The sequence below is a fragment of the Cygnus olor genome, chromosome 6 (genome assembly GCF_009769625.2).
Source record: "Cygnus olor isolate bCygOlo1 chromosome 6, bCygOlo1.pri.v2, whole genome shotgun sequence".
NCBI classification, from domain to species: Eukaryota; Metazoa; Chordata; class Aves; order Anseriformes; family Anatidae; genus Cygnus; species Cygnus olor.
In genome coordinates, this window is record NC_049174.1 from 13,481,435 (window position 1) to 13,508,254 (window position 26,820).

The following is a 26,820-nucleotide window of genomic DNA, read 5'->3' on the forward strand; positions in this document are numbered from 1 at the left end:
CTAGTGGAGATGATATCCTGTCACAGCAAATAGCTTGGTATTTGTCATTAATTGGGCTCCTTTGTGACAAATCTCAGCAATATTGTCACAAGCAGCAGGCCATGAAAACTGCCTCCCCCGAAAGCAGTCCCTAGAAAAGCCCTGCAAACTGCTGGGCTGAATGGGAAACGTATTTCCCTGGGCTGTGGAGAGCGTCTTTCTTATAGGGCAACTTTCTGGCATAATTCACCTTGCATTTTAAATGTAGAGGAATAAATGAAATGAAAATAAAAAATACACCGGAGAAAGGAAGGCAAGAAAGTTAAGGGGATCCGTATTTAAACTTGAGGAGAGCTTTCTCCTGAGCAAAAGGCATGTGCTGAAGGATGGCTGGGCACCTAGCCCTTCATGCCGAAAAGATGATGTTAGCGATGTTGCTGGCAACAGCCGGATGCTGAGAAAAGGCCGTTATATATTGGATCTGAGAGCACTGCCAGCTAACAGGCTAATTTATGGGACCTGAAAAAAGAAAGATGAGATTCTAATCAAAGACAAGGCGCGTCCTAAGTACCACAGTGCTATAAGCTCACGTGGGGAGAGAGGAGAGAATTAGTATTTGCAGAGATTAGGGAGCTTTAATGTACTGCTCTTTGAAAACAGCAGCAGTGGCAGGGGGGACGGGGCAAGGTGGGCTAGTGGCCTGGCTTGTGTGCTCTGCACGACGCCAGGGCAGGCCGCAGGCACACCAGCGGAGGAGGGCTGTGGCCTCCCACCACCACACACACATGTCTCTGGCATGCTCTCCAAACCCGCCCGTGCCAGCTCACCTCTACGAAGCCGAGGTGGGTGCATCACACAGCCTGGCACGTCCCTACTGATGCCAGCACCAGTGGTGCCCACAGCCTCAGACAGAAACCCTTGCCTCAAGCCAGGAACTATTTGGGTTGGTGCTTTGGCAAGGACACCCAAGTCCCAATTTAAAGAGCTTAGATGCATTCCTCCAAGGCAAATGACCACCATTGAGAAAAAAAATTTCTGTTTCTTTCTCAACCAATTTTGCCTGGGTTAACCCCAGGCACCAAGTGCTGCCTCCTGCCGGCCCCTGCATCCTAGGGCAGGGCCCTGTCCACCACCACGCAGCCAGAAGCTACTGCTACCAGTCCAGGTGGAGAGAGCCTAAGCTTCACCCTTGCTCTTCTCCCTCTGCTCACTTCCAGCCCTTCTCTCCCCACAGCAGCAGTGTGATTCCAACACACATCACTTTGTTTTGACACAGCAGGGCAGCCACCAGGGCCTTGCCGTGACACGGCTCCTCTCAGCACGGCGCTGGGAGGGCAGCAGCGTGCTTCTCACAGCAGCACCAGCACTCGGGCAGGAACTGCTCTTCAGATCCATCCGCTCCATCTCCAGCTGAAAATCTGCCTCACTTCTCTCTTCCCCACCCCTCCAGAAACAGAGAATGTTTTTTGGTTTGCAAAACTCCCTGCCAAATTTCAAATTAAAAGCATACTTTGGCTAGAGCTCAGCATACAAGAAAGCAAACAAGAACCCTCTCCTCCTCAATCCATGGCCCTCTGCAGCGCAGTGCAATAAAAATGCTGGCCCCTATCCTCAGATCTCATTGTGGGGGCACCAAGATGCCCCTCACTGCCCTCAGGCTTCCCATGCCCAGAGAAGGTGGGGAAGCACGGCTGGGCAGATGAAGACCCCACTGAAAGCACTTTGGTGACGTGAAGCCAGGCTGGGTGCTTGCCATGGTGGCCAACACCAGCAGGATGCTATTTCCAGCCCCAGCGCTGTCCTTCGAAGCATGGCACCCTGCCCTCGATGAGCGTGAAGACAGGTGTCCTGGTGCGGCCTAACCTGGCCCCGGCACCTCTCTGACGCTCACTGCAGCCACTGCCTCCCCCAGGGGCCGGCGGCTGGGCAAAAGCCAGATGCCCCCCTGTGTCCTGACACTGTTGTCACCCTCCCCGTTGTTCTTGTTTGTGTGTCAGGCAGCGCTGGCCAACACCGCCCCTCAGGCTGGCGGTCAGGCCTGCATTGCTGCCATGGGCCGCCGGAGCTGCTGATGGAAGCGCCATGGCCCAGCGCCCAGCGCCTGTCCAGCCTCAGACAACACAGGCTGAGCCAGGACTGGGCTCGACAGGCAGTGGGTTAATACAGGGTTCCTAGAGGGGAGAAAATCCCAGTGCAGCCCACACAGCCTGGTTGCGACCTCCTTCCCCTGCCTTCACCAGCATAGGGATTTCAACCCACCCCCTGCCCAACAAAAAGCAAACCATGCCCTTGCAGACCGGGGAAGCAGCCCTGTGCACGTGTCACCCTGCCAATGCCTGCCCAGACCCCCTACATGCCCAAAGCTGCCTGCAGAGGAGCTTGCATCCCAGCCACATGAAGTTGCATTTAATTTTTCTAAACAAAACATGCTAATTTTAGCTGCTTTTCTTTCCGTGATGTACTGCAGTCTGAGCAGCACCCAGCTCCCCGGTCAATCTGGCTGTGGTGCACAGAAGGAATAATTAAACCCTGAATGATTCCTCCCTTTTCGTCTGTTTACTTAACAGATTTTTTTTCCTCCTTGTTGGGAAGCCATCAGCCACTCTCTCCCTCCCTGTTTTTCGCATGTGCATATTTGTTTTGAATTTTGCTTGGACAGTCACTGAAGTGTACGAAATGCAAATTACAAGTGCACAGGCTTTGCTGTACAATTAGAGCAAAAAAAAAACTTCCAAACCTAGTCCCTCTACACCCCCCCACCCCAATGGCATGGGTCCTCAGCTTTGCTTTGTGTTTGAACAGCCAAAGCGAGGGATCACAGCTGAATTTTTTTTTTGCTGATGGCCCAAATTCCACGTAAAGCCACAAAGTTTCACTGCACAGCTATGCTCAGTGCCAGGGTAAAGAGTAGGAGAGAAGGAAAATAAATGTAGGAGGGAAAGAATAACCTCTCAAACTGGCAGCAAAATAGATTTCACATGAAACGTGATGCTGCTGCCTCCTCTGAAGGGGCAGAAGGTGCTCCTCAAGATGGGAAGGAGAAATGCTGCAGCAGAGGTTTCTGTAACGGGCCGTGGATGGGGGTGGAGGGCAGGCAGGGGATGAGGCACTCTTCCTTCCAAACCTTGGCACCGTGACACTGCCAACCAAACACGTGGAGGCCCAGAAAGGGTTTTACAGAAGAGGAACGCATTGCAATCACCACCATTAGTTTTGGTGATGGCTAACCCATCATTTGTGGTGCTCGGGGGCTGAGCGCAGGGCTCGACTGAGCCGGCAGCGCAGCCACCCCAGGATGTCCTGTCCCCAGGAGCCCCGGCCGGGAGAAGCTGCACAGTCACATCAAGCTATTTAGCACTTAGGCAACGCTAGCGAAATCCCCAGATGATCCTAAGTGTCAGGCCAGCCGCCCAAAACTCCCACCAAGGACTGTTACAAATGTAATGGATCTAAAAGCCACTGTTAATGGCCCGATCCTGAGTGCAGCGAGCTGGCGGGCAGGCAGCAGCTGCGCTGCCAGGAGCCACGGGCCTGTGCAACAGGGGCGTCACTCGGCAAAAGGAAGCGGCCCCCGATGCTCTGACAGAAAATGTCAACTTCTGCAGCACCGTTTTGTTTCGACCAACAGCATTCTCATTAGCAAAGAAAGAAGAAGGAAGAAAAACCCCAGATATTTGTATAAAAATATCGTCATTTTATTACATTCCACACAATACATCTTCAAAGAGTTTCAAATTTCCACAAGATATTTTTCACACACAGGCAACTGGGCAACGCTGGGGATGTCACGGCTCTAGGAGAGGGGGAGAACTGGGAGTAAAAACCTTGAAGTGACCTGTTTTGTCTTTGGTGATTTCAGTTTTAGAGACAGAGTGCCACACTCTCCTCTGACACACCGAGGCACACTTGCTAAAGTCCATGGGGTGACCTGCTCTGAGCGAGGGATGGTCTGGCCGAGGGAGATGGGACTCACGGGGAAGGGCCCGGCCTGGGGAACCCCGTCATGGGGAGCTGCGCGGCAGTGCTCCCCGGGGCCCTCCCGTCTCCGTGGGGACAGGCATGGTGTCCCTGCCGCCCGGCAGGGCTCCTGCGCACTTTGGGGAGCACCCACTGGCCCAAGTGGCCCTGGGCTGCTCTGTGTTAGAGGCAGCTGAGGGGGGTCCTGCTGAAACCCGCCTGGTAAGCAGCACGAGGGACTCACGCAGGCTGCGTGGGGTGAGAGAGGAGTGTGACACCCCCTTCGGCAGAGGTCCCCTGGGGACAGGGCTCCGCCACAAGAGGGCCGATGCCACAGACACGCAGCACTGTTTGCGTCTCCACATCTTCCCCAGACCAACAGGAAGCTCAAGGCGGCAGGGACAGTAAGGGAGCTGTGTGCCGGGATTCGCTTTATGCAATAATCAGGGCAGGGGAGGTGTGGGGAGTGCTGGCAAGTTTAGGAGAGGGAGGAAACGTGATCGCTCACCACAAAGGAACACCAACAAGAGGGAGAACCTCGCTCACTGGAGGTACATTTTTTTGCCTGCAAACGGATTAGTTAACGATTTGAACCACTTTTGCATGTCATCGTTCAGTAATTTACATAAGGCATTTCCATGACAGTTCACCAGGCCGTTCAACAGTCGGGGCACACTGAGGCAGCGGCAATGGCCGGCCCCCCCCGTGCGCCTGCTAGGCTTTGCTTGCTAGGTGTTACCGACGCTTTAAGAAGCAGAACATTAGCAAATGCAAAACTAATTGACATTCTAGAAAGTCAACTGGCAGCTTTTATGATTCAGCAGCTATGAATTGGGCAGAGGAAAAAAACAAAGCCAAAACCCAGAAAGGCGAATTATACTTGTCCCTTCAACGATTCTAGCAGAAAGACAAGGAGGAGCCCTCTCCCCCTTCCCCGTGTAAAAGCAAAACCATCAGCACCCAGAGCAAGGATACTTACAAAATAAATAAGCCTCCAACTCTCAATAAACTACAGTATTTAGCATCCACCTTAGACCTGCTGAAGTCTATGTGTTACCCTAAGGCTGGCTTTAACAGATACAAACTAAACATTCAATATGAGCTTCTCTGATATAAGGCAACTTTAAATAGATTCACTTGTGGGTGGGGGAAGAGGAGGGTCATCCCCTGCTTCCCAACAATGGCTGTGTTATCACATTGGCTGCAGAAAGAATAAGATGGAGAGATCTTACTGTTTGGACGTCTATGAACCTCTCTGGATTCTTCTAGCCATCTGAGGTGGACATTCCTACTGTCCAGCCTGGCCTTCTCTTCTTATTTTGCACCCGAGACATTAACGCTATCAAACAAGAAACCCAGCCAAAGCTACATAAGGCAACAAAAAAGCATTGCTCTCTTCCCCAAGTAAACAAATCAGGGTTTTAACCATGAATGTGTCCCAGTCCTTCCAAGGGGAGGTGGGAAGGGGGGGATATAAAATAAAAGAAAATTAAAAAAAAAAAAAACATTCCCTGTGCAAGTAGAAGCAATAATAAGCAAATTAAAAAGGGGCTGTTTCTAAATATACATTCAGTCAGTCAGGCAGACACATGCACTCCCATGCACACTTACACACACTCAGACTGAGCACACGCGCGCACGAGCCGCACACACACTTCCAGGCTCGCCATCAAGTCTCATTGCAGGTTGCCTACTGGGAGGAGGAAAAAAACAAACCAAACAAGCCTACCAACAAAAAAATACTCCCCAAACAAACAAAACAAAACAAAAAACTCCACCCGACACCCCAACAGTCCTCGAAAAGGAATCGAAAGGGAGCGTTCACTTCTGAAGTGAAGGGGCGGTGTGTCTCTTCTGGCGATCCAAGATGCAGCATTAGTTTAAAGTTTGTAAAAGATTCGGGGGGGGCTGGGGAATGGAGAAGGGACAGAGATGTCTAAGAGTTCACACGTATGCTAGGTAAGGAAAAAAGTGCAAAACTGAGGCAACGTATTTGAAGTCTTAGTTTCTGTCTGTCTGTCTGTTTTGTGTTTTGTTTGCGCTCTCGTTCCTGTTCGGCTCTCAGCAGCGTGAGCTGGGGTCTTGCTCTAGTTTTATGGTTAGGGTGGGCTCCACGGCCACAGGGGCCCCGTTGGCATAGTGGGAGGTTTTGTAGGTGATGGAGTGATCGCTCTTCTTGGCCGCATAGCGGAACCGGTGGTAGTGGAGCACAAGGGCCAGCGCGACGGAGACCAGCACCACAACAGCACCTCCGGCGGCAATAACGTAATACCAGTAGGCTGGGATGGGCTGCACTGACACCGTGTCCACTGTGGGCTCGGTCCCTGGCAGGAGGGTTGCCCCTGGGGAGGAGACACAGAACAGGGTTGCTAGGTGGGAGGCATGCAGACGCACAAACAGAAACACACATGCTTGCAAGAGTACAGCGCTGAGCAACACCAGGTCCCGGGGCCACCTCCGGGTACGGGGCGTGCTCCAGCGGGGCGTGCAGCCTGGTGTTTGCCGAGCCGCGTGTCAAAGCGCCTTTTTCTTCCCTTTTAATTAATCAGCCTGCCTGGCTCACAATGCAAATTCCATATGCACGCTATTATTACTGTTATTTCTGGCATCAACAAATGTTTTTTTCCCTCTTTTTTTTAGCCTTCTCCAGATCAGCCGCCTGGTTTTGTCTCCGCATGGCAGATGTTGTCAAGCAGTGACAAAACTCATCACGTTTCTAATTGGAGGAAGAGCGTAATCTCAGATGGCCAAGGAAGTTACTGCAGGAGACTGGGAAAGAAATTACAGGGAGAAACATTTGTTACTCTTATGGCAAAGACAGGGAGGAAGATCTCTTTCTGAACGTGCTCGGCACACAGACCTGCTCTCACTTCTCACTAGGTGCCCCATTCACAGACTCACATTTAATTACTATTTTTTAAAGCACGGAAGAATGGGTACGATGATGCACGATGATGCATGCTGACTTCCTGCAACGGCGTGGGCTGCGACATTCCACATGAGAAGCTCACGCTCTTGGCAGCTCAAGCAAGCCAGGACCCCGAATTCACGCAGGCAAACGCAACACACCCGGCCAGGGCTGGGAAAGCAGCGGCCTCCGGGGTGCAGGGGGACGCAGCGCCCAGGCTCAGCCCAGGCAGGGTGAGCCCCTCCTGCACCCACAGCGTGCTGGGAGGCCGGGGCACGCCGCCGCTGCTGCCCGGGTCATGCCGGGACAGGCCAGCAGTGCACATCTGGTGCTCAAACGTGTGGAGCCTCGCTGCCAGCTCGCAGCCGCACGCACGTCCCGGGCAGGGGCGGGGAGGGGAGCACTGGTGTTTGTGCTCACGCCCACGACTGGAGAATGGCCGGGCGCTAATCCTCCTGCACGCATGCCTCAGACCTCCCCAGCTGTAAGGACCTTGGGAGAGGTGCACCTCTGCACCACGTTTATTTACCGCTGCTTCATGGGGGATGGAGTCCCTGGGGAAGTTTTCCGAGGGGCTCAGGCTTGCTCTGCCACAGGGCACAGGCTTCCTCAACAGGCTCAGAAGATGCCAAAGGGAAAGAACAAAACAGTGCAGGATGGACCCGGCTTGGAAAGCAGCAAGGGCATCTGACCGCCCCCCCTGCACTGCCCTGCCAGCACAGCCACTGGCTGCACTGTCGGGATGATGATGGCTTTTCTGCTGTTGCTAGCTGATGAGATCAGGCAAAATAATGCTCCCTCGGCTAGTCAAAAGGCTTTCCTCCACTCCCCATCTCCCCAAAACCTGGGCACAGGGAGTGAAAATGAGAACGAAAACTGCACCCAGATGCGTAGCTAAAACACCAATAAAAAACCCCCAATAAACAAAACCACCAAAGAAAACCCCTAACTAAAACAAAGAAAAACCACATGGACAAGACAAATCCTGCTTTTACAAAGCAGGAGGCTGGGAACCACCCACATATTTGTCATTGCAGGCAAGAAATTTGGATGTCTCATGAGAAGCCTGCGCCGCCTTCACCCCATCTCACCCCAGCCGCCCCTGTCCCTTCTGTGGTGGGGGCCACGCTGTGCCGGCGCTGGGCTGATGGATGGAGGCAGCAGCCCCCCCACCTCCTCCTGTCCCTCTGCCTGCTGCCCCGGCACAGGGGCACAAAGGCATCATGTCCCCACAGCCCCTCAACACCCTGCCACATCCTTGCCCGACTGCATGGGGGGGCTGTGTGGGACGCCCCCGACAGGGCCGGGACGAGTGTGTGGGACAGCCTGAGTTTCACTGTCAACCCACCGCTGTGTCCTGCTGCAGATGCAGCCCCAGCGGGTCGGTGCACGTCTCACCACCATCCCTGCTGGCTCAGCGACACCTTGCCGGAGCCTGACAGTGCCGGGGCGGGGGGAACACCGTGGGCTCACTCTCGGAGCAGGGGCCGCTTGTGTTTACACTTGGTGACAGCCTGCGCTTACATAGCACCTTCCTGCAGTGAGAGATCTGCAGACCATGACCTCTTGCAGGGCTGGTACACACCGGGTGGGAGTACGAGGGGAGACGTGCCATGGTACGCAGCCTGTGCCCCCGACCCTTCCCTGCACATCCCTGACTGGTGTGAGGCAGTGCGGTGCACCCAGTTGATCCTACTTGTGGAAAGGATCCTCTGGGGGCTCTGGAGGCTTCCACCAGCCCAGGACGACCTTTGGTCCCCTCTGACCCACTCCTGATGTCCCGGTGCTGCAGCTGGAAGCAAGCCCGAGGGGTGGTGCAGTCACCGGGGCAGCTGGACCTGGCCTCAGCCCCCGCTTCCGCACCTCGCAGCCCTGCTGGGGAGATAGCAGCGTCTGGAGAGTTCATTTAGCAACTGCACTCATTAAGGAATCACACTCGCTTGTCTCCAGCTCTTAACAAAGCCAATTCCCAACATTAACGATTGTTCTTCTTTACGCTGTCAGCCACTAAATATAGCTGCCAGTCCACTCAGCACAGAGCTGATGTTATCTGCTCTGTTTTTACTGGCTCTGCTGCTCGCTGGAAGTTTTCTCTTATATCTGTGGAAAAGTTCTCTGCTCAGGGAGATGGAAAAAAAATCCATCTTCATAACTTAATAATTCTTCCACTCCCCTTTGCCTTCTACCACACACACACTTGCCCTTCCTCATCCACTCGCTGGAGCTCTCGTCTTAACAAAGCAATGCCTCTCTCTGTTCCTGTCCACTTCGTGGGTGCTCTGATTAAGGCATGACTTGTGACACAGGTCAGGGGAAACCCAGCTGAATTCCTGCAGCCTGGAGGGTTTTACATGGGTGTGCTCTTGCGCTCACACCTCCAGCCTGGTCAGAGCCACCCCTCCTCTTCCCGGCACGGAGGACTACGGGTGGTGATTTCAGAGATGTGCAACAGATGTGAAAACCCAAAACAAGAAGGAGCAAAATTCACCCTGAGAAACAAGGGGAAAATCCTCTCCAGAGAGCCTCCTAGAGCAGCCTGCCCTGCTCTGCCACTGCCGTGTCACAGCTCGTGTTCCTCTCCAAAATCACTGACATAAACCACTGCAGACAAGCAACACAGCTGGAATTTGTATAGACGGCACAGATGAAAGCAAGTGTTAAACTCATCTAATGCAAGTGCCACAGAACGGGTGTTGGCCCCAACACCTTAATTGCTACCTGCCATTTCTCCAGGGAGATATCCCTGCCTTGACTCCGGGACACCCTGTGTGGGAGAATCACCAGTCCCAGAGGTGCGTTCTCCCCACGGTCTGTCTCCACACTTCCTGGAAGATGTCTCTCATTTTTAGCCTGCTATTTATCTAACTCCTTGCTGCCAGCCACTTGTTATGCCTTTTCTTTCAGGGTGAGATGCATCAGCTCTCAAATGGAGTGCAGTTTAAGCACACTTGACTGGTCTTCTAAGATCCCGACCCACTAGCTGGAAGGTATTCCTCCCACACAATTCTCTTATTATTTGCTTTTTCCTGGAGCCTGCAAGGTGCGTGTTTTCAGCTTTTCTCCTGAGCCACGAGAGCAAGGATTTGTTTTTAATGGCATCTGACTTTTTCAGCTCAACATGTAATTGTAGGAGTGAGGGCTACAGAACATCTCAATACTTCCTTTGCAGGCTTTCCTCTTAAGCTCCTTTTTTCCTACACCCAGGGATTTCTTCCCCTCCTTTTTCCCTCTCCATCTGTTGGGCATCTCTGTCGTCACCTCATTCATATCTATCATGCTTTCCCCAATCTTCATCTTTCATACTTCATCCTTTCCCTCTGCATTTTTCTTTTTCCCTGGTCATTCCATCCCTCTGTCCCATCTACTCCTGCCATGTCAGCAGGACTCTGGGGCAGACTCCACATCAGGACACAGGAGGAGGTTCAAACTGAAGATGATGCACGTTACAAGCCCCAAAAGATGAGGATGCTGTCTGCAAAACAGGTCCCAGACCAGGCCCAGGAGAACACGGAGAGGTGGTTTGAGTGTGGAATGGTTGTGAGGCTTTGGCTTCTAGCTGAGAACATTGCAGCAGCTTTTCAGTAACACCACAAGCCTGAGCAGCAGGATAAATAAGCAGCCTACCAAAGAGCAAGCCCAAATTCCTAGTTATTACGAGTTTAACACACAGAGTAAAAGGACTGTGGTGTTTTTACCCTGCCGGGCAGCTGAACTCCACCGCAACCACGCTCTCACTCCCCCTCCTCCTCAGAAGAAGGGGAGAAGAAAGTACGCTGGAAAGAAAAAAAGGCTCACGGGTTGAGGTAAGGATAATTTAATTAAAGAGAAAAGGAAGAGGGAAAAAAACAAGCAAAGGCCATACGGAAGCACAGAGAGAGAAAAAAAGAAATTCTCTACTTCCCATCAACGAGAGATGTTCAGCCACGTCCTGGGAAGCAGGACCTGAATACACAGAGTGGTTGTTTGGGAGGACAGACGTTTTCATAATGAGAGTCCCCCCCCCTCTCTTTCCCCTTCCCCACCTTTTATTGCTGAGTGTGACACCACACGGTACGGAATATCACTTTGGTTGCTTTAGGTCAGCTGCCCCGGTGAGGTTCCCTCCCCAGCTCTTGCCCACCCCCAGCCTGCTGGCTTTGGGGGCTTTGGAGGGGGTCTTGGTGCTGTGCCAGCACTGCTCAGCAATAGACACAACAGTGGTGTGATACCAGGGCTGTTCTAGCTGTGAGTGCAGAGCACAGCACTGCATGGGCTGCTGCAGGGAAAGTGAACTCCATCCCAGGCAGGCCCAGCACAGCCCCGTGTGTGTGCCCCCGCTGGCAGTGCCCCGCCACCTGCCCCACGGGGCCCTGGGGAGGGAGCTGCTCCCTTGCCATCGGTCTCGGTGCCTACTTTCCTGCTACTGCCACAGCTCCCAGCGCACACACCTGCCCGACGCAGCCTTCCCCCATACAGAAATGCAGGTGCTTGTAGGGCAGAGCCCAGACGTATTGAGCAGACCATCAGTAGAGCAGGGGACAGAACGAATAAGGACACCATGACCAACCGAAAGCAAAGGGCACACTGACCAAACTGGCAAAGCAACTTTCAGAGTTAAGGGGAGCCCCAAGGTTGCTCTTCATCACAGCCCATCCCCAGATCCATTTGTGAAGGGGCAGGAAGGAAAACAAAATCCAGAAGCCAAAACAGGGAAAAAAAACCCAAAGAGACTAAACTGAAAGAGACTAAACTGATCTTTCCCTCAAAGTAGACAGCTTTTCCCACCCCAGAGCAAGACAAACAGCATCCCCACTGCTCAAATAGTGAAGCGTTTTTTTCTGAATTACCCACCTTTTATCTTACTCTTTAGGCTGGATCAGAGAAATGCCAGTTTCTATCCTTCAGGCTAGAATTAAGCTATTAAATGCACCATTTCACCTTGTTTTCCTTTTATTGACTGTCACCTTCAGAGCTCCTCACAGCAATTTGCTCTCCCACTTCTACCTCCCAACTCCTTTCCCCTTCCAAGCAGACCATCCTTCACCAGCAGCTCAAACATCACCACTGCCAGAGCATCCAGGAACTAGAGAACAGCCTTCCTCCACACATATGTAAGTCATTGCCACCTCATTTCACTTTTAATTGGCTACTATTTTTGTTTAACTAAGTTGGTAACTTTCCTTTACTCCTCTGCCTTCACATTTTAGGCTTTGCTGCTCTTCAGGAGGCCAGGTACCCCTGATGGCAGGTTTCCTGACGTTGCTCAGCCCCAGGACAGTGGGACTTGACTGTTTGCCTGCTCCCTGTCACCCAGCAAGAGCCAGAGGGTGCCACCCCCTGCTGTAGCACCAGAAGGGGTTTAGCACACACTTGCCATTTCACTGCTTAGAACATTTGCTTATTGTACAAGCAAGCACTTAACTTTCCTTTGATTTAAAAGCCCATGCCAGCAGAATGAAACCACAAAGAGAAGTGCAATTTTACCTGGAAAGTAGAAGTTCTCACCTGGGAAAGCTGTGATGGGTTCTGCAGAGGAAAACAAAAATTTAGAATTAGAGAGGGGGATATTACAGACAAGGCCACAGTTCACATCTCCACTGATTTGCAGCATCCAAAAAGAGCAGGTGTGTGGTTGTGCCCCACAGACTTGGGAGCAGTGTGGGGTGTTAGCCAACCCCACCACAACGGGGAGAAACCCTGTCCTGGTCAAGAACTGACTGGATGCAGAAAGCTTCGACTTGGACACAGACTTCAGACAAAAAAGTGTGTTAAGCTGAGGGTTGTTTGGATTCAGCTGGTTCGCCTGAGTCATCTGAAGACAATCTGGCCCAATGATGAAACTCTGAATCCCCCTAAAATTTCCAAGAACAGTTTGGTTTCTGTCTTGACTCTGGCATCATTATTCACATGGGAACCGTGTCATTTCTGAGTACCTATGCCATGTTCCTCTCCATCTCACAGTACCAATAAACAAAGGAAGTGATTTCGTCTTTTTCCAAGATACTTTGAACAAGTAATCTATTACAAATTACTGGATCTGAAAAGCAATAATCAGTGCTTATTACTGATTACTTTCTTGCAGAAGTAATAGACCTCTGATTATTTTTAGATTACTTCTGCATTATGCCTGTGAGTCACATAAGCAGACTCTGGCTCTGCTGAGTGCTATGAAATCATCACTCAAGTTCAGAATGAGAAGGACACTTTTGTCAAAGGAAAAAATTATTGTGACTTATTAAAGTTCTTTCACGCTAAAAAGGAATCAGATTACTTCCCAGGGTTACATCTGAAAAACAGTAGCCTGTGCTAGAGTCAGTTATTCTCATGGCTGTGACAGAGAGAACAGCAACGTATCTCTACTGCTTCATTATTATTTTGGTGATGTCGGAAATGACCCATGATTTATGTTAAAGTTTGCAGTGGAAGCTCTTTGTTAGAAATGATCTGAAACAAATTATCCTTATTGGTTTTAAGATTCCCGTTTAACTTCCTAGAATGGGAGAAATAATTTAATGTAGCAGTTTGGTGTTATTTTTAGGACAGGGAATGCTTGAAACTTTATAATTTATTAATGCATTTGTTTTGAAATATTAAGCTTTACGTTCATGAGGCCTGAGATACAATAACACTGGAGCTAGGTGAATTGCTGCACTCAAAAGAAGCTAGATAGGAAATGCTCTTTGTGTTAATCATCAGTCTTGCTTCTCTTTAATGCCATAGAAGGCAAGGGATTAAAACACTGCTGTCAAGCCTTAATACAGGGAATTTGACATATGGAGCATTAGCTCCTTTGGCAGATAGGAGACCAGCAGAGTTCAAAGCATCAAAGGAACTGGGACCTACAGTGCTCAAGAGCGTCTCCGGGGCAGTCCTGCTCCTCTGTTCTATTATTAATGCTGGCTCCTGCACCATCTTCACCATCGCCTGCCTGCCCATGGCAGCAAGCTATGTGACCAGCCCTTCCTGTGTACAAGTCGTCCTGTGCCTCTTTCCCTGAGACACACACCTCGGAAGGGAGCATCCATCCCATTTAGGGTAGGGGGCAGCAGGACACTCCCCTCCCTCAGTGGAGTTTGTGAGTGTTTAATAGTGAGGCCTGCCTCCCCCAAGGTACGCAGAAGAGCAGGGTGTGGGCAGCTTTCAGCACGAATCCCACCAACTGAATACAGCTGGTCCCATCCTCAGCTGGGATGGCTCTAAGTCCACACCCAAACTAGACGGTGAGCAGAGCCATCAGAGTGTGTGCGTGGATATGCCAGCTGGAGGAACAGGGCAGGGCAACCGCTCCACCAGCACCAAACTGCTAAAATACCTCCCTCCCTCCCTCCCTCTCTCTCAAAGTCCTCTCTGTCTTTCACACTGAGTGAACCTACTTGGCTTTTGGCCTGGTTTGGGGAATGGTGAATTCTAGGACAAGAATGTCTTTTGTTATTCTGTTAGCATCACTGTTAAACCCCTCTGCTACTTTATTTCTTATTAGAGAAGACTCCTTTTGAACTCATCAGCTCCTCTAAGCATGTAATACTGACTGACAGCTGGTTTCTTTTGTCCAGTACTTTCCTTTTAAATTTGGTGCATGTCCTTATCACACAGAACAGTCTTTGGTAACCCTCAGCTGCTCTTTCAGCTTGGCACAGCAGAGATGTGCTTCCTGCCTGTCACACCAACAGAGTCAGAGATCCCTGTCCCCCAGGGAGTGATTTCCCCCTCATTTCTTCCAGAGGCAAGGAAAACCCCAGCTGAGATGCAGAAACTGCCGGTAACTAATGGCACAGAGGAGCGGTGGCTGCCTGTGAGCACAGGCTCCCCAACCTCGGCTGCCCGCGCACTCCCCGCACGTACCCATGCAGTTCTCCAGTGGGATGTCGGTGCCCAGCCGGATGTCATCGAGGGCGAGCTCTCCCGAGTGGCCGTTGCGTATAAATCCCTCAAACACTATCTGTGGGAAATCGAGACAGAAATGTCAGTGTCAAGCTGGGACACAGAGAGCGGCTCCTGCTCCCGAGGGAAGGGGCAGGAAATCTGCTCCTGGCCTTCACTGCACACCTGCGGTGAACTGAGGCCAGTCCTGCTTCCTTCCTCTGCCTCTGCCACTCCTGTCCCCAGGGAAAGCTGCTCTGCAGGGATGGGTTCGCAGGGAGATTGCTACCTGTCCTGGCAGCACTCAGCTTGCAATTTGCTCAATTAAATGCCTCTCACGTAGAATTGATGTTCAGCACTGGAGGCCACCTCCTCCCCTTTTGCACAAATGATGCAAGTGGCACAACGCTGACTTACAGCAGCAGCAGATTTGGGTTGTGGTGTTAATAGAGTCCCCACAACTGGGCCACGATCAGAAAAAGTTAGGAAAGGGCATGAAACTCACAGCTACATTAACTGTAAAGTGCTGTTCCCATCAACGTTACATAAGAAGTATTGAAATGTTACAGAAGGGTCAATTTATTCCTACTTAATCACAGGCAAAATATATTTACAAAAATAAATAGAGTTGTTAGCTCTAAGAACTGCTGAGTGGAGAGACTTGCATTATTTACATAATGATGCCGTTATTTAGCTAATGCCTGTATATTCATGTTTAATGCACAAAGTAGTCAGCCAGTGCCCATCATTCTTAGCTGTAGGCATATTGTGTTTACTGGTATTTTATTAAAAAGCCAGACAAACACATGCAAACTAGCCACGCAGCCCCAATGCAAAGCTTTGGCTGTATTTCTCCCTGCCTTCTGCTGAGGGTGCAAATAATTTCCTGGGGCTACGTATGTCACAGGTCTCTCCCCACCCAGACCTGTGACTGCCTGTGACAAGACCTCCCCCAAAAGTCAGGTGTCTGTCTGTGCATAGGACACTGTCAGAGCCACCGATCCCAAGCGCAGGCCACTGACCCCCGTGGAAGGCAGCGTTTTGGAGGGGTGGGTGGCCTGAGGGCTGCACCTCCCTGGGTCAGGGCTGGGAGCCAGCGAGAGCAAGGCTCCCCACTGGGGTGGTTGTGGAAGTGCTGCCTCCAGCCCGCGAGGCCCGTGCTTCTGTCTGTGTTTGACAGAGCTTGATGCTGTGCTGATGATGCTCACTCATCAGCGACAGCAGCAGCCCAGGCTCCCTGGCAGACGGGCGCTGCCTGGAGGGGTCCAGCTGCACCACAGGCACCCCAGGATGCCGCCTCTCCACGGGGTGCTGCCTGTGATCCTCTCCCACTGATCTCCCGACTGCAGGATCGGGCCCTGATCCTGACCCACAGTGCTGCACCCAGCCCTCTGAGCTGCTCTGAGGTACCCGAGCAGGGGGGTCACATGTGAGCCCCCGTTTCCCCTCCTTTCTCCCACGCCGAGGCTGCAGAGGGGCTGCTTGCTGGACTTGCTCCCTGTGCAGCATGCCTGCCTCTGGTCTGTCTGTCTGACTGCCATCGGAAAGGGGGGAAATGCACAGAATGGAATCAAAATAAAATAAAAAAGAAAAAAAAGAAGAAGGAAAAATATTTGCAAAGTGGGAGATTTGAGGAATATAAAAGGCAACAGGCTGAACAAAGGCCCGAGTCTGTGCAGAAGACAGGCACTCTCTGAATAACAAACAGTGTCGTTTAGTTACTATAGTAACCCATGAAACACAATGCAAACAGCCCCACTCAGCCACATTCCCTAATGATGAATGGGCCCTGGCTCTGCGCCGCCACAATAAGGATGCTGGAGATGCTGTCTGGCTCTACACCTGTCCCGAGCACCTTACTGGGTACTCCATGTCCACCTTACCCGGTACTCCATGTCGTAGCTCGGCAGGATGATGCGGCCTTCCCTCCACTCCTCCCCTTGGTCCTCCGTGATGACCCACAGCGCCTTGTGTTCCTGGCTGGCCTCCCGCCAGACCCGCAGCATCACCCCGTTGCTGCCCCATGCCTGGTAGTGGAAGACCATGCAGACGGCGCTCCGGGGCAGATAGATGGTGGGGCTGACGAGCCGGGCACGCTGGCCTTCCCTCCTTCCGCTGCTCTGCAGCTGCAGGTAATTCTTGCCATCTGTTCAAGGAAGAAGACATGGTTATATTATTTCATGCGGTCACTTGCAACAAATGGCTCACCTCCTGCTGGGTGGCTTTGGCACTGCTCGGTAAGCTCATGTGCCTGCTCCTGATATGTGACCAGGAAGGTGCTGCAGGACTGGGGTCTCGCTCCAGCATGCTGTGTGTGTGCAGCCAGGGCAGCCAGAAGCATGCCTTCCCCACCCGCCTCTGCCGGCTGGTGGGAGACCCACAGCTACAGAAAGCCAAAGGCTGACATGGGAGAAATTAAAGAGTAGTTACAGTCAGAAGAACAAAAGTCAAGATAATGACACTGGAGGGGAAGTTGTGTTTATTCTGAGAATTTGCTCAGTGAACACACCTGAGGTGGGGTTTTTTCTAACACAAGTGTTGAAAACTCATCTTGGGATGGGGTCTCATGACATGTCCTTCCTGCCTCTTTTCATCCCCAGCAGTAAATACTCCTCAGTCAGGATCTTGCTGACAATTTTGTTTTGAGGATATCCACGACAAAATGAAAGCCTGGCTCTTGGTTTTTCCATAATGCAACAAAACAGGCCCTTAAGCATAGCCCAGAGTCCCAGTGAGTGAAGTAAGCACAGGTGACATCTGGGTAGCTGCAGACTTGAAGGTGGCTGAGAGACTGCAGGGGATTCACTTTCTTTAATGTCATTTTTAAAATTGTGCCATGCCTTTTGTCAGTCCTCGGGGAGGAGATTTGGTACATTTGATATCTCGGGAGATGCTTGATCTGAATACAGATAGCAGCAAAAGACCATGGATAAAAATACCTGGGCATGGCTGGTTTGGTCTGGAATCAGTGATTTCCAAACCTCTCTGATGAGAAGCCCCCTCAGGAGTTTCCCATTTGAAGCTTGGACTCTTGAAGCCTCTCAGCACAGACTGAAAGCCAACCGTGTAGCTGATCTGATCCTTCCCTGACCTCTCCCCATCATGATCAATGGCATGGCATGGTCCCTTGGGTTGCTCTGACTGCAGCATCTGCAGCACGAGGTCAGGCAGACAAGCCAACGACAGATGTTGCTGCACTTTGCATTTCATTCAACAGAGAGATGAACATGCTTACTCTTGCTGCGGCGGGTGCAACCGGTGCTCAATGCCAGCACGTGTAGGGTTACCCCCTGCCGCAGGCCATGCCTAAGGGTCTGTCGCTTCCTTCCCCCACACCTTATCCCACTGCATTTGATGGGCAAAGCTCTGAGCAGCAGCCTGCCTCTTGCTTGCCCTGCTCCCTCTGCTGCTTCAGCGCCCACGGCAATGGCTGAAGAGCAGTGTCTGCACTGAGAATGTTTGGAAGTGCACCCAAAACACCTCCAAAACTTAAAACAGAGAGAGACCTGAACTTAGAGCCCAGCTCCTGAACACTGAAAGACAGAACCCATCCAGAAAACTGGAGCTGACCTCGCTGGTGCCGCAGCAGTTGGGTGACGTCCCAGCCTGAGTGACCTGTGTCGGTAGCTGCACAGCCACCGGCCTGCTGCACGCTTGTCACTGCCAGAGAGATGGGCTGGAACAAGCACCGTGAGCTACACAGCTTTCTGAAATAAATGTAGGGCAAGAGAGCAGAAAGACTTGTCATCACTCTGCTCCTGGCATGTATGAACAAAATACCGCAAAAGCGTATCCACTCCATATGAACTTTCAGGGATTTTACTGCATGAAGGACAAATCTGTCTCTGACCGGCCACATAAAGGAGAAACATTTTCCAGCAATGTTTTCCAGCACCTGCAAAATGCACTTGGGTCACTTGGCACTTTATGCCAACAAACATTAGCAGAAAGAAAGATGAAAGCATGTTTGCCCACTCCTGCTCGAGTGAATCACTTGAGAAAGTACCATGCCGTTCTTTAATGGAGGAGTGTTCTTGTGATTTACCTCGGAGTGCTGGTGGTGCAGGAGGAGATGTGGGAGATAAACAAGTGGAGGAAGAAAAAAAAAGAACGAGCTGTACTCCATGCCTGAGCAGCGATAAGGCATAATAAGTCATCAAGGTCTCCTGAATTAAAATCCTCTTTCTGTAATTCACTACAAGCCTCTTCAAAGAAAAAAGCAACAACAAGAAAAAAGCAGCAACAAGCAAGGTGGAAGAGCAAATCAAACTACGATTACACAATTATCTCACAGCTGAAAGGGTCTCACAGGCAAGTCCTTACTAAAAGCACCAGCCAGGCTCAACAATGATCAAATCCAGATCCTCAGTGCTCAGGACTGACCTTTTTGGTGGATGGATCTAGGCAGCCTGTTTGAGTGAGGGGGCGTGAGCCATCCTTGGATGCACCCAAAGCCCTCAGCTGGTCACAGGGGACTGTGTTAACTGTGCACCTGGAAGCCCCTCGTGATCACTGCCTCAACCTGGCCTCGCAACACCCTGGCCGGCAGAAGAGCTTTAGCAAGAGAGCCTGCGTGTCTCTGAGTCACATTTCTCCTGCCAGGGATGAAACTGAACTGGTGTTTGTTACCACACTCTCCTGCTCCTCATAACAGCCTCTGGAGGAGAAAACTGGGCACAAGCAGACAGGACTTTCTGTGTCATTTGAAGATGAAATGGCTGGATCACTCTACTGGCTAGTTGGACCCTCTGAAGAGCCCCATAGATTTGCTGAGACTGACTGGACAAGGGCTCTGTGGAGCTGATTGCTGGAACCGCACGTGGGAGCCTGGAGGTTCCAGCAGTTGCTGTTTGATACAGTAAATGGAAGTCTTTGGCACAGAAAGCACCTGAAAGGCTGATTTCCCCTGCTAAAACGCTTGAAGGGAGTCTTGCAATGATTAGCTGATCAATTCTTCCAGGATCAGAAATGCATTTTAATCTCTTTCCCAGAACTTTGCTGTGCAGCCTGTGCTCCATCTCACGCGGCCATCACGTCCCCCACCCAAGTGGCACTGGCAGTTCACAATGCCGGCTTGGAGGAAGGCAGGACAAACCTGCTCAGGCATTTTAACCTACTGCTGTTTCTGCAACTGAGGCTACTGCGCAAATCTCATGGAAGATTTATGGGTTCATCTGGACTTAGAGGAGCCAGAGGAGTGTGAACGTGCAACCATCCCCAGCCAGCCGATGGTGGAGGCACTTGTACGTGCATGGCAGTGCATCCCAGATAAATCACCAGCCGGGCCCTGCAAATAAACCATCTGGCCAACACAGTTTCCTCTTGGCGTGCCTGTCCCCTCCTGCTAGCAAGCCATCTGAGAGGCCATTAGGGGCAGCGGGGGATGAAGCCTTGCACTTCAGGTCAGGCTGCAGCCATGAGCCACGGCAGCCACTCCCTCCCCAAGGTCAGCCTGCCTGTGTGCTGGGTCCTGCACGTCTCAGCCCCTCTCCCGAGAAATACACTTTCCCTCATCGGTCTCGGCAGCACATCTGGAGGTTTTCCAGCAAAACATGTTGGGCAGGATGTACACAAGCGATTACCCAGACTGCAGGTTCCCCTAGCATTTCTCCCTCACTGGGTATTGCTGACTTACAGCTGCTGCTCCTATGGATGCCCCATGCTGAATTGCCTTCACTTACATCCCTCCAAAGGTCACTGCTCTCTTCTTTATTGCAGAGCTCGTTTTAGGGCATGTTTTAGAAACAGCATCGCAGCCCACCGGTAGCCACCTCCTGTCTGCCAAATCCCCTGAGTTACATCTTTGCTCTGGGCCCTGCCCGCTCCCTGCACAGCCACAAATGCCACTCTGGACCAGGGGAACATCCCAGCGGGGCCTGATCCTGCCGTCCTTGTGAGTCCTGTGAGCTGTAGGCTGCAGCAGCCCTTGCCTTTCCTGGGGGAACAGAAGAGCTCAGATCCCCCCGTGGCTGCAGGGTGCTCTGGTAGCAGGGGATGACAGCCACATGAATATGCAGATTGAAATTGGGTAGTTATTATATTTTTATTTTTTTGGCAAATCATGCAAATTCACCTCAAAAGGCTGCCACTGTAATTGCAGTGACAGGCCTCTCCTCAATGACAGACTTTCATTTACGACGGGAAATCAATCCTCTGTAAAACTAATATTTATATTAACTAGATCAGTGCGTCTGCAGGAAAATCCCCTCAATTTTGATTATGTGTTAATTAGCCTGCCAAGTCCTTGCCATTTCAGTCTCTAAATCAGTTCAGGAAAAGGCATAAAACCCCACACCTGCCCAGAACCAAGCCCTCAACCTACACGTCGGAGCCTTTCTAATGGATAGGCCATTACATCCTCTCTCTTAATTAAGCCTCGTGTCCTCTACAGAGCGGCACAATTGCGAGTCCTACGACCTCCCTCGGAGAGTGCAGGGAGGGTATAGTGTCCCTGACGAACCAAATGCCAATTAGAGCCTGACATTTATGCTAAGTGCGCCGCTCACTGCCACGCGGCGTCCACCTCCAGCCTGGCAGGCACCGTGCGCGCTGGCTACATGAAAGGGTGCATGCGGACCCACCTGCGCCCGGCTTTTGTGCATGCACAATTAAAGGCATTAACCCACTGAGCGAGTGCTTCCACCGTGTACACCATGCAGCACAGCTTGCTCGCGTGCTTTTCTGCTTGCTCGCTCACGCATGCTTTTCCGAGTCAGGCTCTGTGACTCACTGGCTGCTAAGTCATGGCTGTGAAGCTCCAGAGAGATGTACACACTAAGATTTGAGAGACTGCTTCTTGCTTTCCACAGAGTATTCCAGCTTGGTTTCATAGCCAGCACGTGTCATTGGCTTTTGGGTCCAAAAAGTGACTAAGGACTCAGAAAGGTGAGCAAAGAATAAATGGGTAAGCTCAAGAGGAATGTTTTCTTCAATTCAGGGACAGACGGTGGCCATGCCCCTTCTCTCATGGGCACAAGAACACCAAAGCCTGGCCACAGCTTGGCCCTAGTCTGAGCCCAGGGGACTTGCACAGCCCGGCCACTGCTCTTAAAACCTCCCATGACCTGGGGCCAAGGCATCCCAGCTCCATCACGCCGCAGGGAAAGTCAAGGCACAAATGACTTTTTAGGGTTTGCCGTCCTCACTCCACAAACCAGGGGAAGAAGAGCCTTGCAAAGCTTTGCTGAGATGCAATCTGCACCCCACGTGAGGCGAGCAGGGAGAAACACGGACAGGTATGTGGTCTCCTTCCCACAGCATGCAGCTGCTCACTCACTGCACAGAAGTGCTTGGCCTTCACACCACCCCATGCTGTAAAACTCCCTCCTGCTTCAAAGGGGACAAGATTAACCCAAGAGTTCAAATTGTGTCCCCAGGGCACAAGCCCTGAGAGTAGGCCCCACAAGAGTAAGTGCAGACCCAGTCCAGTCCAGTCCCACTCCATTAACACCACGAGAACCTTTCTGCTGGTTTGGGCAGAGCAGGATCAAGGTCTTCAGGCAGACGTTCTCATAGATTGCAGGAAAAATATAAAACCTTCCCCCTGAAAGATCCCATGGGAAAAACACAGGAACGGTAAAGGGTCACCGTCAGCTTAAAAACAGCTCAGCATTTGTTTTCCTTATAAAATAAGCTCTTACAAAACTTCAGAGCACTGCAAACATTCCTCTGCTGGAAACACTTTGAAACAAATAAACCTTTCCCTGCAGTGCCTGCAACCAGAATGAGCGGCATTCCTCACCCTAAAAGGCAGCAAGGCCATGGCCCACAACAGACGCTCTCAGTGGGTTTTCGCAGCCCATCCCGGGACCTACATGTCAGGAGAGCTACAAGGTTAAAATTGCTTCTTTTTCTGCGCTCACACACGGCCTCCAGTGCCTGAACAACACGGGGTTCACAACTTGGCTGGGGGCTCTGGTCAGATGTGAAGCAGCATGTGCTGGAGGTGCAGGTGCCACGGCGCTTTTCTAGGATCACGAAGTATTTACAAAATGACTGCAAGAAAAGGAGAGGGAAAAAAACAAGCAAAACACGCCTAATCCAGCTTTTCAGTAGTAGCTTATTAGTGCAGCACTGAGAGCAATGCAACTGCACCTGCCAGCTAAGGATGTGACTGACGATCTGTACAGCCTTCAGGATCAAGCCTTGTGGTGAAATTCAAAGAGAGTGAAGAGTTAAGGTGCCGGACTTACCAACCCAGATTTATTTTCAGGTCCTTAAGACCTCTATCTTGACACCAATGGCATATTGCCATTGCATGCAGCAGGAGACGGGAAGAACCTTCATTGAAACCTGAACTTGTTGCTCCCTGAAGCTTGCTAGGTGCAGCTCTCGGGAATCCTTTTACAGATGGGAAGCATCTGAAAATCCGCAGAGGGAAAAATCCTGGCAATCTCTCATGGGGGCATAGGAAAGGGAGCAAGAGTATTTTTCAGGCTTGCAAAGGGCAGGGTAACAGCTGGAACCATGCTACGTTTCTGCTGAGTTGGGCACTTTGGGTCCACGTTCACCAACAGGGTCCCCAGACATGTAACGGGAGCCTGTACGAGAAGACGTGGAGCTAATCCATGGTGCAAAGAGCCCAAGGAACACAGGGCTAAAAAAAGAAATGCAGAGCTGCCTGAAAGAGTATCTTGGAAATAAAAATAGTGGAATGAGAGCAGTGGGTGTCTTGTCAGTCTCGAGAAGAAGTTCTGTGCGCCAAAGACAAGGAGGAATTGCAAGCAGCGCATAAAATGAAATCAGGAGATATCTGAGGAATTCAGGCCTGTCTCTCAGCAGATTTTTCTAATCAAGTGCCTCACAGAGGATATTCAACACGGTCATTTCCTTCCCCCTCTCTCTCATGCAGACTGAGCCAGGGCTCCTCCTTTCATTATTATTTTTTCCATTTAATTTTAATTTTTGTTTTGCCATTTTCGAAAGAAACAGAAACACATCCCACATGGCTCTTAAAGGCACAGCACATTTCCTTGCTACTGTGGAGCAGCCGCGGGCTCCAGCCAGGGCCAGCACCTTTAAATGAAAGCAAATTGGGCTCCAGCGGCTTTGAGTTCCTGTTAGCTTCTGCCCTGCCTCTAAACCAAGCACAGCTGCTCTCCTTCACCCAACTGCTCACCCTGGGGTGGGGAATTCACAAGAAAAGACCACCCCAAACAAGGGCTTTTCATTCCTTGCTCCCTGGAGTCTGCAGATGAATTTTGTAAGTAGAAACAAAGTGCTGGAGGGAGCGTGAGGGAAAGCCAGGGGAAGAATGAGGGAGTGTGAACCAAACAATGCTTCGATTCTGTCCCTGCCGAGGGGCTAGAGCTGCCTCTTTTTCATGTTTCTCGAGGGTTTTTTTAAAAGCTGTGCAGGGAGGAAAAAAGCAAATAGTTGTGTCCCTTTGTGTCTTGTCCTCTTAACTTCTTCGAGCAGGACCAAAGCCCCTCTGCGGCCCTGCGTTGTGTGGGCAGGGCAGAAGCAGGGCTGCGTCCCTCACCCACCCAGCCGACAGCTCTGGCAGCGCCAACACCCACTCCTCAGCCTGCGGCTGGTGTCACAGCCACGGCTGCTCAGGATGAGAGCAAGGGACGCCAGTGCTGCTTCAGAGCCTGGCTCTGGGTTGCCGTGAGCAGCTGGATACCTCCCCACCAGCTGAGGTGACCGACTGGGGGCTCAGAAATTGTTTTGTTCCTGCTCTGCTGCTGTCTTCCTCAATGGCCACAGGCAAATCACTTCAGCCCCCTGGAGCCACTACCTCCTCCCCTTCCTCTGCCTATATGGACCGAGACTTCCCGGGCATGCGCCCATCAGAGCTTCCCGCTGCAGGACACGGCCCCCAACCAGATCACTGAACTCAGCAGGACAAAGTCCTCCTGGCTGCAGCAATGAGGCCTTGAAATTCATAGCTAAGAAAGAGAAGAAAGGGTAAAAGAAGGGTAAAAAACAGAACTGCATGCTGAGATGTCTGAGGAAGCATCAGGCTCTCCCGGGCTGTGCATGCATATACACACACAGTCTTCTAAGAAACTATGGCCAACTAATTGTAGGGAGACTCGGGGGAGAGGAAATGAAATGAAAAATTGAGTCTGAGTTATAAAAATAAGTAATTTTTATCCTACTTGCAGGAGGCTTATATTAATTAAACATTATTACAGCGAATGAGATGGGGAGGGTTATTAAGTCTGGGGCCGGCTGTAAGTGTTCTCTCCTGTTGCCTGAGGCTCCACTGATCTCCAGATATTAATCTTCTAAAGCACTCAAATGCTGAAGAGATAAACACTTGAAATATGAAAATGTTTTTCTCCATAGCAGACACTGTGACCCTATGTCACGCCAAAGAATTTGTCAGATGTCCATATAGGCTGCACTTAGGGCATTACTGTGTCTCTTAGAAAAATGCTGGGCACCTCAGGAGCTGAAGAGAAAAATGATGTGTGCATTTGTGTGGGGGTGATTTGTGTGTGGAGATGTAGCAGATTCTCCTCTTCCCATATGTTTCTGGAATACATATTTTCCTCTTTAGCACTGCCTACCAGGTGTTGGCTGCACGGCTTTCCAACTGGCTGGCGGCACTGCCAATCTGGCCAGTGCCTCTGCCAGGTGGCTAACAGGTTCGCCTGAATATTTGCATCTCGAGACTCAACCTTCCTGGGGTGGGCGGGGAGAGCTGGGGGGAGCCCGTGGCACACACCGCTCCCTGGGCGCACGGAGTGCTGACGCCGGAGTCACTGGGCGCAGGGCTGAGCCAAGGCAGGTGCAGTCAGCCAGCTCTCCCTGGGAGAGCCTTGGGCTGCCTAGGCAATGAACACAAGTGCAGAGAAGAGATGGTACAGTGACACAGGCTATTGTCATATGGAAACCAGCAACTGTCCTTCATGCCACCCATGCCACAAAGTCAAGGAAAGTAAGGAAAGAGCACTAGTCCCAGAGCGAGTTCCAAGACGAGAAGCTGAAGAATTTGATCTCTCAACCACACCGCCAGAGGCGGGCCCCTTTCCATGCCAGCACATCTCAGTGAGGTCCTCCATAAATTAGGTTCTGCCACACACATGCAAATCTTCTGCTTTCAAAGCACAGAAGAGAAAAAGAGCAAAAGTCAAACAGCAAGAAGCTGGCATATTACTGCATTCTTACGGCTTACATCATCCTTCACTTAGGGGAGCCTATGCAAGCCCTGAGAGCAGAATAGCTGAAGTCTACATGCTATCTGAGCAACATATGGGAGGAAGAAATGCACCTCTAACAAAAGCAGAAATGCATTCTGGGGAAAAAACTTTGGGTCCTATGGAGAACATTTGGATCAGGATGTGGAACAAAGCACGGACTAGCCTACACAGTCACAGGGGATTCAAAGCCCAGCGTCTGCTTCAAGACTATCTCAAGAGGACAGTTAGTACAGCTCAGTGCCAGCAGTCACAGTCCTATAAATAAGTCATGAACCCATAAAACAAAGCATCTGAAAGCTTCCACAAAAGAAAACATTCAGCCCTGCACAGCCTTCACAACTCTTAATAGCTGTGCAATAATCAGCCATACTGTTCACATGGAGAAAGGCCCATCAGCTCCCTCTTCCCTACATTGGTATGGTATTAATCATCTTACCAGGCACGGTCTCGGGACTTGGTTCAGAGTTGCCAGTCCAGGTGCTTGTAGGCTGAAAAGACCACGTGTACCCCGTTGCCAAGTCGTGTGACCAACCACATAGGTCTTCAGGGAGATCAAAGTTGCAATTGAAGTTTGCAGGGAGATGGAAATCTTACAAAGAGAAATAGAAGCGAAATGAACTTGAATTAAAAAAATGACCTACCCACAAAGGGTTGCTATTTAAAAACAGCCCGAAACTAAAATAGCTAGCAAGCCGTAAATACTGAAGAAAGCATGAAATCTCACTCACACTGATGCTTTTAACCTATCTCACATTTCGTCAGCTCCAGGGATCAGCCTTAAGTTCTGCATCATCAAAATGCTCACACTACATCCCGCGGCTAATCCACCAAACTAAGCAAATATAACAGCAAGTACCAAATGCTTCCAGACTCTAATCAGCACCTTCTCTTCATCCCCTAGAGTGGTCAAATATTAAATGCCTTCTTAAATGTCAGGGAAGAGTACTTCCTGAGTGCCCCTGTGCTCATCAGCTCCTGCTCTGGCTC

The 26,820-nt window shown here is 51.1% G+C and overlaps 1 protein-coding gene across 6 annotated transcripts in view; it reads right to left on the reverse strand.

The window, feature by feature from the left end:
- Positions 1–26,820, reverse strand: part of NRP2 (neuropilin 2) — an 86,902-nt gene that overhangs the window by 6,824 nt on the left and 53,258 nt on the right. For 2 of the 6 annotated variants that reach the window (XM_040560728.1, XM_040560726.1), the window contains exons 12-15: positions 26,270–26,422; positions 16,567–16,829; positions 14,666–14,762; positions 12,329–12,349 (exon numbers count right to left, since the gene is read on the reverse strand). In XM_040560728.1, coding sequence (XP_040416662.1) covers positions 12,329–12,349; positions 14,666–14,762; positions 16,567–16,829; positions 26,270–26,422 — 534 coding nt within the window. Of the gene's footprint in view, positions 1–3,652; positions 6,279–12,307; positions 12,350–14,665; positions 14,763–16,566; positions 16,830–26,269; positions 26,423–26,820 lie in introns of those variants that run through there. The other 4 variants (XM_040560727.1, XM_040560725.1, XM_040560729.1 and 1 more) reach the window with 3 other exon arrangements.